General features: G+C 33.2%; 1 protein-coding gene across 1 annotated transcript; it reads right to left on the bottom strand.

Moving 5' to 3' along the window:
- Positions 1-8,392: 8,392 nt before the first annotated feature.
- Positions 8,393-12,002, bottom strand: LOC115720597 (uncharacterized). Its single transcript, XM_030649745.2, has 6 exons — positions 11,713-12,002; positions 11,581-11,620; positions 11,083-11,163; positions 9,540-9,726; positions 9,199-9,466; positions 8,393-8,815 (listed from the first exon to the last, which is right to left on the bottom strand). The coding sequence occupies exons 1-6, from the start codon at positions 11,767-11,769 to the stop codon at positions 8,609-8,611; spliced, it is 840 nt and encodes a 279-aa protein (XP_030505605.1). The 5' UTR covers positions 11,770-12,002; the 3' UTR covers positions 8,393-8,608.
- Between the last annotated feature and the right edge of the window lie 10,417 nt (positions 12,003-22,419).

Genomic DNA, 22,419 nt, shown 5'->3' with positions numbered 1-22,419 from the left:
GAGAGAGCTCAAGAAAGATGATCAAATTATTTTCTATGAATGCAAAAAGCCCGAACATGTAAAAATAGATTGTCCTTTGAGAAAGAGAAATAAAAGAAGAGCACTGATAGCTACTTGGAGTGAAAGCGAGGAAGAAAGTTTCAAAGATGGACAACAAAAGGTAGCTCACACGTGCTACATGGCAGTTGATGACAACGTATGTATTTCTAACCAAATAATTGATTTTGAAAGTGAAAGTGATGATGATATGCTTGATATATCTTATGATGAATTATCAAAATCTTTTAATGATTTTTTTGTTAATTTTAAAAAAATTGCTTGCTAAAAACTCAACTCAAATAAAGAAAATAAGTTTATTGCTTGAAAAAGTAAATTTTTTAAAAGTAAAAGAAAAATTCTTCATTGAAACCCAATACAAAAAATTGTTCCTTATTTAAAAAAGAGCTTGTAAACTTGAAAGCTAAAATTGATAATTTAAACAAGGTAGTTTACAAAAATTACAAAAGGTTCAGAGAATTTTGAAATAATGTTTGGGAGTAAAAAATATGTTTTTTCAAAAAGTGGTACAGGATACAAAACTAGTGTGAAACAAAAATTTCTTAGGAATTTCTTTGGGTGCATTTAGTAACACTTTTTTAATCAGTTTTTTGTTTTTTAAATTAGAAAAGTGAAAATATTTTCCAAAATCATATTCTATAAAACTGTTTTTACTTTTTAATTTTTTAATTAAGAATTTAAATTTTAAAAACAAAAAAAAAAATACTTCCAAAAATTTTTTAAACAGTTTTTTAATCAATATTTTAGACTGTGACCCCAACTTAGACCTTAGAAACCGAACCCGGGCCCGGCCCCAGACTTCAACCCGCCCCCAATCTGACCTCCCTAGACTCGACTTAAATCAAATTACCAAATGAAAATGAAAATGATATTTACAGAACAAACTTTTATTTTTTGTTTTCTAAATTGAAAAACAAAAGTGGTTATAGAACACATTTTTGTTTTTCAAAAACAAAATTTTTTTAAAAAAAATTACTTTTATTTTTGTGATTAAAAAATTTAAAAATAAAATTTTTACCAAACGCTACCTTTGTTAAATCATCTAGTAATTTAAACTAACTTTCACTTATTGTAACCAAGATGGTCACACTAAATCCTATTGTCATGTGGAAAAGAATACCTATTTTGGGAAGGTTATTTGGGTACCAAAGGTTTCAAAGACTAACATCAAAGGATCCAAAGTTATGTAGTACCAAAAAGAAAGATGTAAGTTTATATTGTAGGTATCAATAAAGAGGAACCAAAGTTGGCTCTTGGGTGATGATGCTTAAAGAAGAATGTTAAGTTCCTACATTACCAACAAATCTCAAAAATCATAGAAAAAGAATGTGTCAATTCTTGGATACAATCCAAAAGAATAAATTTGATCACTAATAATATCATTCTGATTCATTCTACTTAGTTTGATGAGACTAATATGCCTAGATGGAAAGAAAGTAGAATATGAAGTGGTTTTTCTAATTGAATTTCTTTTGATTCTTCTTGTTCATTCTCTTATGCATACATGCTTAATTAGTATGTCACACACTATTTCTATGTATAAATATTTTAGTTAGTTGATTCATGATATATTTGAGCTATACATGCTGACAAATTCAAATTATAGGTTATTACACAAATTTTTTGTAAATTTTGAACATACTTTTGAACTAGTGATTACGTAAATTTTTGCATATTTGGCTAGTATATGTGTTTATATATTTGAACATATCCAAATGAGTGTATTTAGCATGCCTAAAGGTTTGTACATATGTTGTTTTTGCTTAAATTTTTGAAAAAGATTTTTTCAAAAAGGATGCATAAAACTCTATTTTGGTACATATGTTGTTTTTGCTTAAATTTTTGAAAAACTTACCAAAAAGTTTCAATTCTTGTCATCTAAATGATTTAAGTGCATGAAAACATTTTTTTTATCATACTTTAGGTATGGGAAAATATTTGAAATAAAAATTATGTCATTCTTTACTTGCCTCTCATGCTTTCATGGTTTTCGACATGATTTTTGGTAGATTGAATGTTTAACTTATTTTAACTATATGAACTTTCATCTTTTTATTTAGGCTAATTAGTAATTTTTCTCCCTGAACTTTGACATGTACTAAATCGTGCCCTCTGAACTTTTTTGGCCGTTAAAAATTCCCCCTGAACTATTGAGATTGTTAAATTTAAGGACTTTTGTCTAATTTTAGTAAAAAAAATTCTAACATGGATGAAAGTTCAAGGGGCATGATTTATTACATATCAAAGTTTGAGGGGCATGATTTGGTAGATATCAAAATCTGGGGAGCATGGTTTAGTACATAAACAATCACTGAAATAGTAAACTTGAATGAAATTAGACAAAAGTCCTTAAATTTAACAATCTCAATAGTTCGGGGGAAATTTTTAACGGCCAAAAAAGTTTAGGGGGCACGATTTACTACATGTCAAAGTTCGGGGAGAAAAATTATTAATTGGCCTTTTATTTATTTGAAATTTCTCTTTACCTATTGTGCTTCATTGGTCTAAGTCATATCGTGTATGATTAAGGGGGGAGACATTTTTGTTTTTTGACCTTGCTTCCTATGCCACCTTTTTTGATGAAATCAAAAGGAGGAGAAATATTAGAATTAGTTATTTTGGCATTAATCATATTATGCTTTCAAGTATTAACAAGTTTATTAAGTATATGATTAAGGAAGAGCTTTGTCATGTCAAAAAAAAAAGTAACAATAAACATGCAAAGGTAAAATGGTATAAATCAATATATGCTAGGGTTTAGGGTTTAAGGTTTAGGGTTTAGGTAAAATAATCAAATATTATGATATCATCAAAAAGGGGAGAATATTGACCAAAATTCAATCACTCACTTATTTTGATGATAAACAAATATTTGCTTATTATTTTTTACTAATTATTTCTTGATCATTTTACAAGCAAATTCACAAAGTATGAATATTTGCTCGGTAAAGTCAAACATAATCAAAGAATTGAATTCAACAAGTATATAAACTACTTCATACTTCATAAGATCAAAAGTTTTATTAAGAGATCAAGAATTCAAGACCCTATCCAAAAAGGACTTCAAAAGCTCAAAGTCAAAAGTCAGCCAAAAGTTCAAAGTCAACTCTCACGAAAAGTCAACTTTAGATTAAAACATAAAAATCAAGCTAAGAAGCTCATCTACATCAAGACTACATACAATTAAATGGTATAAGTTTACTTTAGTCTTGTTAAAGTGATTTGCATAGTATATTAGGGTTTATAAGTTAAATATTTGGGTCACTAACTTGTGCTACAAGTTACTTTTTAAAAATAACATATAATTTTTCTAAATTGGATTTTAAGATTATTATCTTTTAACTAAGAGAGCGCAACTATAATTCTTGAAATCAGATAAACGAGCTAAGAGTTATGCGCATTTTAAGACAAAAAAAATTACATTTTACGCATTATGCGCGTTTCGAAAATGGTGAACTGAAGTGAACCGTTTGTGAACCGTTTAAGCCCAACTTTACATGGATTTTCATCTTATTAGAGATATTTTTCTTTTTATTTCAAAATTACATATCCATTGTATGAGAGGTGAGGTTGACACCGGTAGAAAAACAACTCGGTTGTAGGTGAGGTTAACACCGATTTTGTAAACAACCCGAGAAGAGTGAGATTGTTACTACAACAATTTAAGAGTGAGATTGCACTTCAACAATCTTAATAGGTTGATATTCTTTTGGAAAACTATTAGTTGAGGTGATGTTGGCACCGGTGGAAAAATAACTTGGTTGGTGAGATTGGCACTTCAGCAATCTAGTGAGGTTGATAGTAGGGCTGTACAAAAAAATTTGTAAACCGCCTAAACCGAATAATCCGCCCAAACTGAACCGAAAAAACCGATAAAAATTACAAACCGAAATAACCCGAAAAAATTACAAACCGCCCAATCTGTTAATTGGGCGGGTTGAAAATAGGTCCAACCCGCCCAATTAAACCGACCAACCCGACCAACCCGATTTTGCACTTTTATTTTTTTTTTTAAACTTTTTAGTTTTCATTATATATAATATAAATGATTAAATATATAATAATATAAAGTTATATACTTAATTATTAGTTTTAAAGTCATATATATATGGTATTGTACTTTGGCGGAATGTGATATTTTTAATTTATTTTTAAAATTTTTGTTAATTTTGACTTTAAAACTAAGAAAAAAAAAATTGGCCGGTTTGGGCGGGTTAACCCGACCAAACCGCCCAAACCGTTGGTCGGTTTATAGAATTTTTTTTTTTAAATTGGGCGGGTTGCACTTAAATTTTAGCAACCCGAACTTTAGATTAGGTTAGAAAATATATAGGATAAACCGCCCAAACCGACCGATGTACAACCCTAGTTGATAGTCCTTGGAAGAAAACTATCTTGAGAGGTTTGGAAAAAACCTTGGTGAAAAAATCCCCAGTTGTAAGAGTTAGTCAAGCTTGTTAACTTGGCTCGATAATTGAACTCAAAGCTAGGTCCATAGCTTTGAAGACCAAGGGCGTAGGTGGCTTAGTTCTACCGAGCCTTGTAAAAATTAAGAGTTTGCAATTTGTGTCCCTAAACTCCTTACATTTTAAGTTTATTATTTGTTTATACTTATGTTTATCTATGTGATTGCATTAAATTTAAATATTTGCATAAATTGTCTTTGGGGGTTTTTAAATTTTCAAAATTAGTTAAAATTTTCAATTCACCCCCCCCCCCTTTTAGAAACCTATCTTTGGTTAACACCAAGTTCTCCATGCCAATGTTCGAGAGGTGAACCCATATATTTTATTTATTTCTAAAACTCTTGGTACTGAAGCTCAAATGGAACTTCTTTGCATTTGTTTGGGGTTTTGCTTGAGAGTTGTTGAAGGACAAAGTTGGTAGAAGTGGTGGCATGTGTTTCTTTTGGTTAAAAAAGGTGGATATATCTCTCTTTTCTTTCTCTCGGGGTCACATTGATGTGTTAATTCATATTTTTGATTTTACTCCTTGGCGGTTCACAGGGATCTGTGATCAACCCAATTCCTCTTTGAGACATCTCTTCTGGACTTTACTTAGAAGAATTTCTCGCAATAATTCTTATCCCTGGGTTTGTTGAGGGGATTGGAATGAAATTTTGTCCAACTCTGATAAGGATGGAGGTACCTTCCAGCCTCAGTTTTTAATGCATAATTTTTGAAAAGCTTTGGAGGATTATTTTTTTAGAGACATGAGGTTTGAAGGACCTAAATTCACTTGATTCAACAAGCATCAAGACGCTTCTTTTGTCCAAGAAAGGATGGATCTCTTTGTTTGTAATTCTTCTTGGATAAATTTTTTTCCTGATTCACATATTTCTCATTTGTCTTTTTTCTGACCATAGACCTATTGTGTTGTCAACTGTTAATGGTCGTTTTGGTAATAAAATTTTATATCAATCTTGTTTTCATTATGAGAATGCTTAGGCTTTTGAAAGTGAGTGTGATATTATTATCAGGAAAATTAGCACAAGGTGGGCAACGATGTCACTGCAGTGGCCCTGGCCTTTTTGAATGGACAAATAAGTCTTAAAGGTAATAATAAAACTCTTCTATGCCTTATTTCAAAAATTGATTCGCCTGCTAGGCCTTCTAATTATCGTCATATTAGTCTTTACAATGTGCTTTATAAGATTCTTACTAAAGCAATGACTAATAGAATGAGGGAAGTGTTATCTGATGTCATTTTTATTGAGAAAAGTGCTTTCTTACTTGGTAGATTGATTACCGACAATGCTTTTATTGGCTTTGAGTGTATTAAGATTCTAAAAGAGAAGAAACACAGTAATGGTTGGTACTATGCTATCAAACTTGAGATGTCCAAAGCTTATGACTCAGTGGAGTGGTCTTTTGTAGAAATTATTATGCAAAAGTTATACTTCCATGATGTTTGGATTGGTAAGGCCGTGGAGTATATCTATTCAGTGGAATATTTGGTTCTTTTGAATGGTGGTATTTATGGTACTAAATATCCTTAAAGGGCCTCCACCAGGGTGATCCTATGTCCCCTTACTTATTCTCATTATGTGCTAAAGACTTGACGACTTTGGTGAATCGGGATTGTGATAATAATCTCTTGTGTGGAATTTCATGTGATCATTCAGGGCAAATTATTGACATATCTTATTTTTTGATGACAGTTTGTTCTTTCTGAATGCTTCAGTTTTGGCTTGTGAAAGATTCAAACTCCTACTCTCCTTTTATGGTGTTGCTTTGAGTCAGAATGTGAATTCTTTAGAAGTCGGTTGTCTGTTTTAGCTTGAATGTTCCTGTGGCAGATAAGATTAGTATGGTTACTTCTCTTGGGGTTGTTGGGGTGGAGTGCCATAAAAAGTATTTGGGCCTTCCTTGTTGTGTAGGGGCAACTAAATCAGAAATGTTTAATTCCATTCAGGATCGCACTTGGAAAAAGTTAAATGGTTGGAAGGTTAAATCTTTTTCTATGATGGGTAGAGAGATTCTTATTAAAGCAGTCATTCAATCTATTTCAACATATACTATGTCTCTTTTCAAACTTCCTAAACGTTTTGTTAGAAATGTTCATCGCATGTGTGTAAGATTTTAGTGGGGGTGATGACGTCAAGATGAAAACTCATTGGTGTACATTGAACAAATTATGTTGGCACAAAGAGGATGACAGTATAGATTTTCTAGATCTACATCTTTTCAATCAAGCATTATTGGCTAAAAAAGCTTGGAGGCTTTATCATGATCCCTCTTTGGCAACTTTGATTTTAAAAAAGTTAGTATTATAGAAATAAACCTTTTAAAACTATTAAATCTTCTAAAAGAGGTTCTTATATTTGGAAGAACATTCTGTGGGGTAAGAAATTATTTGATTAGGAAAAATTTAGAAAGATAATTAGATCCCGTTAGATGTTGGTTTCTTAATTTTCCCTCCTAATTTACTTGGGGTTTGAAGCACAATGGATTTATGGAGATCTAATTTGGGCAGTTGGGATGGGGATTTGGTTCATCGTTTATTTTCTCCTAATGAAACCTCTACCATGCTTTCTATACCTTGGCCCTCTTCTCCAACTAATGATAAATTGATCTAGGACCATGATCCATTAGATTTTTACTCTGTTAAGAGTGTTGCTGGTTTGTTTCTCGTTGTTTGGAAAGTGATAGACCTACTCAGTCTCATGGCTTCTCGAGATGGTGGAAGAAGCTTTTAAGTCTCAATATTCCTCCAAAAGTTAAAATGTTTTCTTGGTAAATTGTAAACAATTGAATACCTTCCAAGTTTAATTTGAGTAAGCATGGTATGTTGACTGTTGGTCTTCGCCCCTTGTGCGATGCCCAAGAGGAAACCACTAATCACGCTTTGTGGGGATGTTCAACTCTTTTATAGTGCTAAAAACTTTGTGAATTTGATCTCGGTGATCCTTTAGCTATTTGCAGTGATTTTATTACCTTTATCTACTTTTTTATGAACCCACTACAAATCTCTCAAGTCAAATTAGCTATTCTTGTGCCTTGGAGTACCTCCTAAGATTGGTTACTTTTAAGGTTAACGTTGATGCGACGTTAGATGTGACAGGAGGTTTTTGTGGTATGAGTATAGTTATTCGAGATAATAGGGTTGTCTGTGCATTAGCTATTTGGCACATGGTTGGTTTTTTTCTCAGGCTGAAGTTACTGAATCTCTTACTCTTTTTCTCAGGCTGAAGTTACTGAATCTCTTACTCTACGTCATGCAGGAGTCCAATATTATTTGTTTGGTAGAGATAATATTCAGTTTGAGGCTGACTGTCTTAATGTGGTAAGATTAATAATAATATTTAAATAGACTCGTCTTTAGGCTTAATTTTTTGAGATATTTATTTAATTTAGCTCTTTAATAATGTGAGTCTTTTCATAGCTCTAAGGCGGCTAATGTTGTTGTCCACAATCCAGTTAAATTTACTTTGTTTATATGCGACAAAGTTTAGAGCTATTGCTCTTCGGAGTGGAGTTAGATTTTCCTCTTTGAAAAAAAAAAAAAAAAAAAACCCTCAAATCCCACTCGAGGTGAAGATCTTTGGCTTTACTAGTCTAGCAAAACGCCCAGACATACTGGAATCTTTTAAATGTTATTTCAGCCGAAACAAAAAAAGTTTAGATTTGAAAGAAAAGAAATTATCTACCAGAAAATCTATTCTTTTCTTTTTCTTTTTCTTTTTGCCTATTTCTTTTCTTTGAAATGGCCAGAAATACTATTTTGAATTTTTGCACCTAGTATTGCACAACGGTACCTCCCTTCTTCCACGAGTCTAGTATATGATTCAACCCCATAAAATCAGTGTCCAAAATACACCGAAGACCTCTCAAACTTTGTTTACAGGCAAAAACTGGATCAAAGTTTCAGCCATATGAATTTATATTGCGAAAAATGAATGAATACAGTATATGTTTACGTTCTAGGGGATGATGAATGACACATTTCTTCTATCAGGTGGAAACAATAGGCAATGGATAAAAAAAAAAAAAGATTTTCTTGTTTTAGTAATCTACAAGTTTGTTCAAGCCACTTTGATGAAGTTCGAGTACTATACCGTGACAGTGAACAGATAAAGTTTCAGTACAAAAGCCAGAGCCAACTGCAACAGGAAGATCCCTGCTACAATCAAGAACCACCTTCGACCTGCTGCCTCGATGTGAGCTCGAAGGTTATTCGCCACAAAGGTTGCTGACATAAACCCAGCTACACCTGTTATCACCCATCTGAAAATTTCCAAGGGCACAACAGAGAGACACTGCAACCACACCCAAAAAAAAACCCGCAAAATTAGAGCTAGGTGATGGAAAATGCAACCATGGGATGGACTCTCACCTAGCACCTAAAAAGAATGTATTTCTTATGACTAGTGAACCACAACATTAGTAGCACCTCAGATATCATTATGACCTATATTAGCAGATAGAACTGGGCAAGTGCACGGGTGCAGAGAAACATTCTTAGGAAACCTTTTTCTTTGGTTTTCTAAACAGAAAATCAAACAAACCTTCCAGGAATATATGGTTTTAAAATTAGATATATGGAACACCAAACTCATACCCAAAGAATACAATACACATTGCAAGCAAGATGCATAGCTTGTTTTAGAAGTGGCTAAAAATATAAAATTAAGAGACTTACCAGAGCTGGAATGAAGACAAATAGGGAATATCCATAGAGACAAAACAGCTGAACAAGACCTGATGGTGCTGAGAAATATTTAAGGATTAAATATAATCCGAGAGGAACAAGAGTGACATAGCCGTAGAACAAACCGGCAGACCAGGTCATAAGATTGATGTCATAGTCCCATTCTTTCTTTTGCAGTTTGTGCGCCACATATGTCACAAAAGTGCCAATAGAAGCAGCTACAAAGATAAGGGTAGTGCATATCCAGAATGGTCCATACCTGCACATAACAAATTTGTGATACTATGACCTCAGCCTCTAACAAATTAACATGGTGAACAAAGAAAACTTACAAATCTGGGTTTCCATCTGTTTTCTCGGTAAAACCTCCTGTAAATGGGAAGAGTGTGTATTTTATCCTATCTAGAACATCAGAAGTGTCGACATCAAAGTATGGCTTGTAAGTCGCTACAGAAAATGTCCGAAACCAACCACCCTGCTGGGGTTCATCAGAGCTCGATACAGGTTTTGAGAATGAATCTGTGACAACAGGAAATATATAACATAATATCAGCCACTACTATGATGATAAACAAAAAAATATGCCAATCCCTAAGGAAGTTAACAGCGATGAACTCTGAAACAAAAAATTCCCGAACAATTATGGATCTACATGGTCTACTATTTTAACATCTCCCAAGCATATTAATAAGAAACTGGTAGTTTTCACACTATCCCAGACCTCTTAGTCACAACACACAACTCAAGTGGCATCTAAGTACAACAAAAGAAAAAAAAAACACCATGATGTTTAAAAGTCTACGCTTCAATAAACAAATGTTTTTGAAGCCATCGCTTATATGATTTAAAAGCACCGTATCAAAAATCTACCCTGTGTTCTTTTAGCTCTCATATCAATACAAAAACTAGGCTTTACAAGTTACTGGTAATGAATAAACTCCTCAAGTCCTTTACGGCCGAGAACAATAAAATAAAAGGCAAACAATTACCCACAAAATTTATAGTGATTAACCCTCAACAAGAAATCTAAGTCCACTTTTTTATCTTGACCAAATGGGGATTTGAATCCCACACACAATCACACACGCAACCACTTGAGCTAGCTGCAAGTAGCTTAAAATTTAAGTCCACTTGTTGATTTAGATTTTCACTATGACATGGAAGAACAGTACAAGCAGTGACATAGGACAAATTATTTGTTAGCTCAGAGGTGCTATTTGTTAATCGTTTTTGGTTTGTGAATTACATGTTAATTCTGAAAAAAAAAAAGGAATCAAACAATGTATTTTAGGAATCATTTGTTACGAAACTGAAAATGTCTACTATTTCAAAAGTAAAAAATTAATTTGTTAACATTTCAAATTTTTGTAATTACTACTTGAGTACTCCATCTCAAAACTAATTGGTGATTAGTGAAATGACCACTTGACTCGAATTTCAACTATCTTCTTGAGATAACCAGATCCCAAGTTTAATTACCAATTGGTGATAAGTAGAGTAACCTATGTACCAACATATTATCCATGTGCGACTCTAACAAAATAGATGTTCTAACTATATCTAGATAAAACTGTCCTCAATAATATTTATCCTCCAAAAACTGATGGGATTACTACAAACCAATTTAATTGATTGTTAGATAGAGTCAGAAAACAGATAAGCATAAACCCTATTTTCAGTGGAAAAACAAGAATATCTTTGCTTTCTAGTTGTGGTTCATACAAGGAAATTCAGGAATGAAACTTTAGACCCCAGGTCCAAAAAGCCAATATACAAACTGGATTATGAATATACAGCAAAACAACAGATCGGGACAGGATCACAACAACCCCAGCCCACATTAGCAATTTAATTAACAAGATCGAAAACTCATACCATCTGCATCACTAGGAGGTCGAGAAGTAGCTGATATCTTCCCTTGTGCTTCAGACGGAGGAAATGTCTGAAGGCTTGAATCTGCAATAGTTATATATCATCATATCATTATTCTCAACAACTCAAGAAAAAGAAAAGAATCAAAGAGTGCTTAGATTTGCATCAGCACTGAGAATTACAGAAACGTAAAATCTAGTTCTACCACCAAAAAACAGGAAGAAAAACATTATCAACTATTCAGTATATACGTAGATAGACCCAAACCAAACCAAATTGGATTAATAATCGAATATTCCCAAAATTCACCAAAACATAAGAATCTCAGTAATTGTCTTCTATGTTGCTACATTTTCCAGGCAACCAAACAAAGACTATTTGACTAGTTGCTTATCAGAAAACACTTAAAAGCTATATTAGCTGAATAATTTTGGGATTAAACACATTAATTGCAAATACAATACAAGAGGAGATCCATAGATTAAATGCTTTGTTGATTACCTTGGAATTTGACGGTAACGTGGCCTGGATCTGTCACAGCCTACAAAATATACAACCAAAATTATAGAAAGCCATAGATCCAAAATCACATGTTATACAGACAATTATATATACATAAAAAAAAATACATACAGGAACAGATCCAGAAACTTTCTGATTATCAAGACTGGTATAGTTGCCTGACATCATCTTCCTCAGCTAGACTCGCAGTTTATCTTCTTTACTGCTCTCTCTCTCTCTCTCTCTCTCTCTCTCTCTCTCTCTCTCCGTCGATTTTGTTTTTATTTTTTTAGTTTTGATTTTCTATGTTCGAAATTCCAAACATTGTCTTAGGCCAACTATGCCATTTGCTCGCTGTTGTTTCAGTTGGGCTGCTCGTCAATTTTCTCGAGACCTTTTATTTTTTATTTTAATTTTTACTATCATTTTATTATTTTTTTAATTTATACCCAATTTTATAGATCATATTCCCATTATGTGCATTAGAAAGTAGAAACTCTAATTTTAATAAGTTGTGAGGTTATATTTGGTACTTTGATTATAAAAGATGATATTTATCAATTAAAATTATTTTAGAGTTATATTTTGTTTTTTTTTTAAAACTAAAGCGTATATAGTAGAGAAAATTAGACCTCACAGTCATTACAAATGATAGCATTAAGTATTGAGGATGGCTCCACAAAACCTGTAATGTTCTGGGCGAAAGCCAATCTGGCCACATTATGGGCAGCGAAATTACAAAAACGAGAAATAAACGAAAAATTACAAGATGCAAAGTTTTTAGAGAGTTGATTACATAAATAGACATAATTATCAATATTCCAGGTAGAGTGAACTCCTTTCAGCGCATTGATAACCACTTCTGAATCACTCTCCACCAAGACATAGTTATGACACCTGAGTCTAGCTGAGTCAAAGAGTAAGGCGACACGCCGCTGCTTCACTAATCAAAGGGTCCCTGAAGTTGAACATGGACACAGCAGCCCACAAAACATTCCCAGTGTGATCCCTAGCCAGAGCCGCAACGCACATAGACTCTCCCCCAACCTTAGCATCGCAATTGATTTTGATCCAATCCTCAGGCGGAGGTGTTCAGGTAGGAGAAGCCACCGGTAACGACTGAGGGAATAAGCACGAAGCATAATCTGTGTAACAATGAGAGGTAGAGTCAATGGTCGTTACAATGTTACTTGTTTGGAAATTATGTACCTTATCATTACGGGTTCTCCAAATCGTGTCCACAATGATTGAAGCATAAAGGAACAGCTTGTCAGAGTCCACCCCATTCGATTTCAAGCTCCAAAGAAATTTAACCCAGTCCCAGATCCTACCACCAGAATCAAGGATCGGGAACAACCCCCACGGGGATGATCTCCAGAGATGGTAAGCGAAGTTGCAATAAAGGAACAAGTGTTCCATTGATTCCGCAGCCTCCCCACACAAAGGGCACGTCTCGTCTTCAATTTGGATTCTCTTAGCCAGGATGCCTCGGACAGGCAAAGCATGTTGGATTATTTTACTAGGATCTTAGATCTACTCACAAGTATTATTGATTAACAACCTAAATATGAACTTCTAAAACGAATATAAATAAACACATATAAAGTATGAGAAATCTTACATTGAATGCAGCAGAATAATATGTCTCGTTCCACTCAGATCTCTAACCCTTGATTCCTTTCTGTTGCAGAGTATAATCAAGATCTGAGCCCGAATGTCCTTCTTCGTTGACTCTGAATTCTTCACAGTCTTCCTCACTATGATTGAGGTATTGCTTGATGTGTGTGGGCACTACTCTATCACTTAGAGGTTTTGAAACAGAGAAGAAGAAAGAGAGAGTAAAGGTGGCGGCTCAGGGAAAACTTCAGTGAAAAGAGAATAATGCAATTGTGTTGTGTATGTTTCCTGAAGCCTTTACCTTCTATTTATAGAATACCACATAGGGTTAGGGTTGAATTACTTGGCATTAAAAAATGAAAAATTAAATGATAAAGGGCAAGTTAAGTGGGCGGCCATGGCATTATGGAAACAAGCCTTTCACTTTTGCAACTTTCCTATTTTATCATTTATGTTTCCCATTTTCTCAAAAACTGCCAATTTTCACATTCAACAATATAAATGTCAATTCTAACTATTTAATAACTATAATTAATTATTAAATAATATTGTCATTTATTATATTTATTAATTAAACTAATCAAAGTTTCTTAATTAATAAATATACCCTATAAACTCTCTATTTACAGTTTTGCCCTTAATAAGTGATAAATTCACAAATAGACATAGTCTAATTTGAGAATTATAATTGATTAATTAAAACTAATTAAATGAGTCTTACAAGTAATATTGTCTCAACTAGTGTGGGGACCATGGGTCTATATATCCGAGCTTTCAATAAGTAGATCAAGAATTTACATCTTAAATTCACTGACTTATTAATTCTTCGTTGAATCCACGCATAGAACTTAGAATTGCACTCTCGGCTATATAGAACGCTCTATATGTTCCACCATATAGATACGTCATTAATTATCCATTATTATAATCCTAATTTGATCAATGATCCTCTATATAGATGATCTACACTGTAAAGGGATTAAATTACCGCAACACCCTACAATGTATTTTATCCTTAAAACACTTAACCCCGTATAAATGATATTTCAGCTAAGTGAAATGAGTACTCCACCATTTATCTTCGTTTGGTTAAGCTCGAAGGAAATCATCCTTAACTTTCTATTCGCCAGATAGAAGCTATAGATTCCATATTTATGTTAGCGCTCCCACTCAATTGCACTACCGTGTTTCCAAAATGTACGTATCACCCTGACCCAAAAGTAGGCTTAACTAACAAATCAAAGAACACTAATAACACTCTTGAGATTGAACCTAATCATATCAGGATTAGGATCATTTAATTTAGGATCAACTAAGTGATATTGAATTGAATAGATATTACGGTAAGTTTAATAAATCTATATCAAAGTTCAATATCGGTCCATTCCGATGCATACTCCATGCATCCAACCCAAGCTTTACTTTAACCAATGCTCTGGAAAGAACATAGCATTTTTCCAAATGCAAGTAAACTCTATTGTAGATTGTCATATCAGTAAAACCCCAGTGTTCTGATAAATCTAGGAATCTTTAATCACATAGTCATGTTTACTTTCCACTGTGTTGACAACACAATAAACATGATTAAGTATGTGAAAAGGGTTTGGATGAATTTATAAATCAAATAGACAAATAATTGATAAGGTGAACCAAAACATACACAAATGAATGAAAAATACTTCTGTTTCTTTATTAATATTGAATAATCTGGATTACATTGAAATAGAGTTTTATTTTAGGCATAAAACCCAACAAAGCATTTGAAAGGATGCTCCACCAAAGGATTTTATGTCTTTTTAAAATCTTAGATTTCCATAGTTTGTTCAATAAGGCTGGCACCACCACACAGGCGGGGGCTCTCTTATACGCCTATAACAAATAAGCAGATTTAGTGGTAAATTTCTGCTCCCTTCCTTAGTCCAAATCTACCTATCACTCCTTTGGCCCGAGGGCCTTCGCCCTTTAAGGATACAAGAAATCGTTTCAGAGTCGAAAAGGGATTCGAGCCTGGGTATATCCCAATTTCCATCACTATTGAGTAGATTAGCCACCTTAACCACATTCTCATGACAAGGAGAAATGGGTTTCGGGTAGAACTCATTACCATGTACGAGCCAAGGGTCCGACCAAACATTCGTATCTTCTCCATTCGAGACGAGCTTACAGGCCCCTTTCCTGATGATGGCTAAGGACTTAACACATTCTTCCAGAACCAAGAGTCAGAATCTTTATAAGTTGCATCCAAAAACGGCTTGCTTTTCAGATATTTGGCTCTCAACACCCTGCAGCACAGAGATTGGTCCTCGGTAAGGAGGGCTTTGTTGGGTTTTGTGCCCTAAATAAAACCCATTTTAATATAATCAGATTTACTAATTAATAAAGATCAGATGCTGCAATTTATGTTGCATGGTTCACATGATTTATTTCATGATTGTTTAATGTATAAATTCTATTAAGTCCAGAACATATGTATTTGTTCATGCTTATAGTGTCGTCAGCACAGTGGAATATAATCATGATTATATGTTCAAAAGTTTAATTCTTTGATTTGTCAGTTCACTGGATTTAGACTGGCATGATAATCAGCGATAGGTATACTTACACCTTGGATAAGTGTTATGTCCTTTCCAAGGCATTGGCAATGTTTACCAGTATCGAATGTATGGAGTATACATTGGAAGGGACCGATATTGATCTTAGATAAGATATCCTAAACTTACTGTTATATCTTTCTGTTGGGTTTTATGCCCTAAATAAAACTCATTTCAATATAACCAGATTTACTTATTAATATAGATCAGAAATAACATTTAATGTTGCATGGTTCACATGATTTATTTCATGATTATATGTACATAATGTATAAATTCATCTGAAACCCTTTTCACATACTTGATCCTGTTTATTGTGCCGTCAACACATTGGAAAGTAAATATGACTATGTGAATAAAGTTTCCTAGATTTATCAGACATAGGATTTTACTGATATGATAATCTACAACAAGAGTTTACTTGCATTTGAGAAATGCTATGTTCTTTCCAGAGCATTGGTTAAAGTAAAGCTCAGGTTGGATGCATGGAGTATGCATCGGAAGGGACCGATATTGAACTTTGACTTAGACTTATTAAACTTACCGTAATTTCTATTCAAGTCAATATCGCCTAGTTGATCCTAGATCAAATGATCTTAATCCTAATATGATTAGGCTCAATCTCGAGAGGCTATTCGTGTTCTTTGATTTGTTAGTTAAGCCTACTTTTAGGTCAGGGTGATACGTACATTTTGGGAACACGGTAGTGCAATTGAGTGGGAGCGCTAACATAAACATGGAATCTATAGCTTCTATCTGACGAATAGTAAGCAAAGGATGATCTCCTTCGAGCTTGACCAAACGAACATAAATGGTGGAGTACTCATTTCACATAAGCTGAAATATCATTTATACAAGTTCAAGTGTTTTAAGGATAAAATACATTGTAGGGTGTAACGGTAATCTAATCCCTTTACAGTGTAGATCATTCATATAGAGGATCATTGATCACATTAGGATTATAACAATGGATAACTAATGATGCATCTATATGGTGGAACATATAGAGCATTTTATATACTGAGAGTGCAATTCTAGGTTATATGCGTGGATTCAACGAAGAATTAATAAGTTAGTGAATTTTAGTAATAAATTCTTGATCTACTTATTGGAAGCTCGGTTATATAGACCCATGGTCCCCGCACTAGTTGAGATAATATTGCTTGTAAGACTCATGTAATTGGTTTTGATTAATCAATTATAATTCTCAAATTAGACTATGTCTATTTGTGAATTTTTCACTAAGTAAGGGCAAAATTGTAAAGAAAGAGTTTTAGGGGCATATTTGTTAATTATGATACTTTGTATGGTTCAATTAATAAATATGATAAATGAGAATATTATTTAATAATTATTTATAGTTATTAAATAGTTAGAATTGGCATTTAAATGGTTGAATTTGAAAATTGGCGTTTTTGAGAAAATCAGATGCAGAAAAGGTAAAACTATAAATTACAAAAAGTGAGGCCCAAATCCACTAGTATAGGGCCTGCCACTTTTGTAGGAAATTTAAACTGATATTTTCATTATTTTAATGCCAAATAATTGAAACCTAACCCTAGTGGAATGCTATAAATAGATAGTGAAGGCTTCAGGAAAATTACACTTTTTTTCTGACACTTCTGATTCAGAAAAAACTGAGCCTCTCTCTCTCCCTATCTTTGGCCGAACCCACTCTCTCTTTCTTCTTCCTTAAATTTCGAAATTCTTAGTGTATGAGTAGTGCCCACACACAGCAAGTGATACCTCAACCATAGTGAGGACGATCATAAAGAAAGATTTTCAGCAAGAAGGAGTTTCAGCATCAAAGATTCAGAGAAAGAGATCCAGGTTCAGATATTGATAATGCTCTGCTACAGAAAGGAATCAAGGGCTACATATCTGAACGGAAGGAGTCATTTAATTCTGCTGCACCCAATGTAAGGTTTCTCAAACTTTATATGTGTTTAATTCATCGTTTTAGAAAGTTCATATTTAGGGTGTTAGTCAACATACTTGTGAGTAGATCTAAGATCCTGGTAAAATAAATTCCAACACTTTCTAAGTCAATATCAATGGTTGATCTTAGGTCTATGGATCTCAATCTTGACATGGTTAGGTGTTGGGTTTTATGCCCTAAATAAAACTCTTTACAATCTGATTAGTTATCAATATAAGAAATTTGAAGTGATTGATGTTTGCATGAATTTTACATGCTAATAGTTTAATATGTTTAATATGTTTATTACATTAATACACACAAAATCAGTTAAATCCAGATCATATGTTTATTCACAATTACAGTATCGTCAACACAGTGGAATGTGATTGTGATCATATGAATCAAAAGTTTTGGTCCCTGTTTCATCAGTGTTATTGGATTTACACTAATGTGATAATCAGCGATGATGTGTACTTACACTTGGAGTAAGTGTTATGTTCTTTCCAGGACATTAGTAAAGTATACTAGTTTCGAATGTATGGAGTATACATTGGACTGGACCGATATTGCAACTAAGTTAAGATATTACAAACTTACCGTTATATATATCTTTCCAAGTCAATATCAGTAGTTGATCTTAAGATTAAAAGAATCTAAATCCTGATATGCTTGGGCTCAACTCAGGAGTGCTATTCATGTTCTTTGATTTATTAGTTAAGCCTACTTTTGGGTCAGGGTGATGCGTATATTTTGGGAACATGATAGTATGATTGAGTGGGAGTGCTGAACATAAATATGGAATCTATAGCTTCTACTGGTGTATAGAAGTGAAGTGATGATTCCCTTCGAGCTTAGCAAATAGAAGTAAATGGATGAGCTCTTGTTTAACTGACTAATTATTAGATCACTAAACACCATTTACAGGTAGCTAAGTGTTTTAAGGGGCAAAATACATTGAGGGGTGAGAACGGTAAAGAAATCCCATCTCGATGTAAATCATCTATATAGAGGATCTTTAAATCACAATAAGATTATAACAATGGTTAAATGAGATAGTATATTGGTATCGTGAAAAATACAATATGCTCTATATAAGTCTGAGAGTGCAATTCTAAGTTCTAAGAGTGGATTCAACGAAGAATTAATAAGTAGGAATTTACTTGGTAAATTTGGTTCACTTATTGGAAGCTCAGCATATAGATCCATGGTCCCCATTCTAGTTGAGAACATTCTGCTTGTAAGACTCGTTAATTTATTCGTGATTGATCAATTATAATTCTAAAGTTAGACTATGTCTAATTTTATGAATTTTCACTAATTAGGGGTGAAATTGTAAGGAAAAGAGTTTTCTGGGTTTATTTATTTATTAATGGACTTTATATGTCTAATTAATAATTAAATTAAATGACAATATTATTTAATAATGTATTTTAGTTATTAAATAATTAGTTTTGGCATTTAAAATGTTAGAATTGGAAAATTGGCATTTTTGAGAAAATAGAGATAAAATTTGATAAAATTGCAAAATTAAGTGAGGCCCATTACAACACCTAGGCCGGCCACTTAATTAGATTTTTCAAATTATTATTTTCATTATTTTAATGCCAAATAATTCTAAACCTAAACCTAGTAGTTGCCTATAAATAGAAAGTGATGGCTCATTCACAACACATGCTTTCATTAGCCTTTTTGACAGAATTCTCTCTCTTCAGAAAAACTGAGCCTTCCTCACTCACTACCTTGGCCGAAATCTCTCTCTCTCTCTCTTTTCCCTTCATCTTTTTCGTGACCCTAGTGAAAGAGTAAGTGCCCACACACAGCAAGCAGTAACTCAATCATAGATTGGAAGACTGTGAAGGATCAAAGCTTGAAGTAGAAGGAGATTCGGGCTCAGATGTTGATTATACTCTGCTACAGAAAGGAATCAAGGGTTAGAGATCTGAGTGGAAGGAGACATTTATTCCGCTGCATCAATGTAAGGTTTTCTTAACTTTATATGTGTTTAATTTATCGTTTTAGAAAGTTCATATTTAGGATTTTAATAAACATACTTGTGAGTAGATCTAAGATCCTGGTAAAATAATTCCCAACAACTGGCCTCAGAGCCATGGTAATTGATTTACTTACATGTAATTTGGACTTTAAAACGATTGTTTGTATGTTCTTTGGATGGTATCATGTTGTATTGAGTGTTATTTGATGATTGATTGATGTTTGTGAAATTTTCGTAAAAAATAATTGTGATTTCGTTTCTGGGTGATACGTACATTTTGGAAACATGGTAGTACAATTGAGTGGGAGCGCTGATTATAGATATGGAATCTATAGCTTCTATAGGTATTTAGAAGCGAAACGATGATCTCCTTCGAGCTTGGCTGAATAGAGATAAATGATTGAGGCCTCATTTCAATAATTATATTAGTTTACTGAAGTATCAATTATAGGTAGCTAAGTGTTTTAAGGATAAAATACATTGAAGGGTAGAACGGTAAATTTATCCCTATTCAGTGAAGATCATCTATAGAGGATCCTTGACGATTAGGATTATAACAATGGATTGTTGGGGTTTTATGCCCTAAATAAAACCTATTTCAATCTAATCTGATTTGTTATCAATGAAAGATTAGAAGTGTTGGAAATTATTTTACCAGGATCTTAGATCTACTAACAAGTATGTTGTTTAACATCCTAAATATGAACTTTCTAAAACGATAATAAACACATAAAAATTTAAGAAAACCTTACATTGGTTGCAGTGGAATAATATATCTCCTTCCACTCAGATCTCTAACCCTTGTATCCTTTCTGTCGCAAAGTATTATCAAGATCTGAGCCCGATTGTCTTTCTCTTTGAATTTGATCCTTCACGATCTTCCAAACTATGATTGAGGTACCACTTGCTGTGTGTGGGCACTACTCTATCACTAGGGGGTTTCGAAATTATGAAGAAGAAAAGAGAGAGAGAGAGAGAGAGAGAGAGAGAGAGAGAGAGAGAGAGAGAGAGAGAGAGAGAGAGAGAGAGAGAGAGAGAGAGAGAGAGGGTCGGCTATAGAGAGAAAGTGGAAGGCTCAGTTTTTCTGAAAGGCAATCTCTTGAATTACTGACAAAAACTTTTATGAAACTCTTAATCTCATAAAATAGATTGAGCCATCACTTTATATTTATAGGCAACTACTAGGTTTGGGTTAGTAATTATTTGGCATTAAAATAATGAAAATATTAATTGGAAAAAGCCAAACAAGTGGCCGGCCATAGGTGTTAGTGGGCCTCACTTAGATTTTGCAGTTTTCACAATTTTTATTTCTATTTTCTCAAAAATGCCAATTTTCCAATTCTAACCATTTAAATGTCAAAACTAATTATTTAATAACTAAAATAGATTATTAAATAATATTGTCATTTAATATAATTATTAATTAGACATATAGAGTCTCTTAATTAATAAATAAACTTAGAATCTCTTTTCCTTACAATTTCACCCCTGCTTAGTGAAAATTCACAAATTAGACATAGTCTAATTTTTAGAATTATAATGTATTAATCATAAATCAATTATTGAGTCTTACAAGCAGTATGGTCTCAACTAGAATGGGGACCATGGATCTATATTGCTGAGCTTCCAATAAGCCGAACCGAAATACTAAGTAAATTCCCTAACTTATTAATTCCTTGTTGAATCCACTCTTAGAACTTGGAATTGCACTCTCAGACTTATATAGAGCATTCTATATGTTCCACGATATAGATATGCTATCTCATTTAACCATCGTTATAATCTTAATGTGATTAAAGATCATCTATATAGATGATTTACATCGAGATGGGATAAATATACCGTTTTCACCCTCAATGTATTTGGCCCCTTAAAACACTTAGCTACCTGTAAATGATGTTTTAGTGATCTAAGAAATAGTCACTGAAACAAGAGCTCATCCATTTACTTCTATTTAGCTAAGCTCGAAGGGAATCATCACATGACTTCTATACACCAATAGAAGCTATAGATTCCATATTTATGTTCAGCGCTCCCACTCAATCATACTATCATGTTCCCAAAAATATACGTATCACCCTGATCCTAAAGTAGGCTTAACTAATAAATCAAAGAACATGAATAACACTCCTGAGATTGAGCCTAAGCATATTAGGATTTAGATATTTTTAATCTAAGATCAACTATTGATATTGACTTGGAAAGATACAACGGTAAGTTTATAATATCTTGACTAAGTTCAATATCGGTCTAGTCCAATGTATACTCCATACATTCGAAACTAGTACACTTTACCAATGTCCTAGAAAGAACATAACACTTACTCCTATTGTAAGTATACATCATCGCTGATTATCACATCAGTGTAAATCCAAAACACTCATGAACAGGGACTTAGTGTTTTGAATCATATAATCACAATAACATTCTACTGTGTTGACAATACTGTAATTGTGAATAAATATATGTTCTGGACTTAACTAATTTTGTGCATATGTTAAATATATTAAACCATAAGCATGAAATATTCATGCAAACATAAATCACTTCAAATTTCTTAGATTGATAACTAATCAGATTGTAATGGGTTTTATTTAGGGCACAAAACCCAACAAGAAGTCATTTATGTTTACATGTAGTTTTCATATTTATGGTTTAATATATACAAAATCTGGTAAGTCCAGAATGTTGGGTTTTATGCCCTAAATAAAACTCCA

This window comes from Cannabis sativa, chromosome 2, assembly GCF_029168945.1.
Source record: "Cannabis sativa cultivar Pink pepper isolate KNU-18-1 chromosome 2, ASM2916894v1, whole genome shotgun sequence".
NCBI classification, from domain to species: domain Eukaryota; kingdom Viridiplantae; phylum Streptophyta; class Magnoliopsida; order Rosales; family Cannabaceae; genus Cannabis; species Cannabis sativa.
This window is presented reverse-complemented; position numbering and strand designations above follow the sequence as displayed.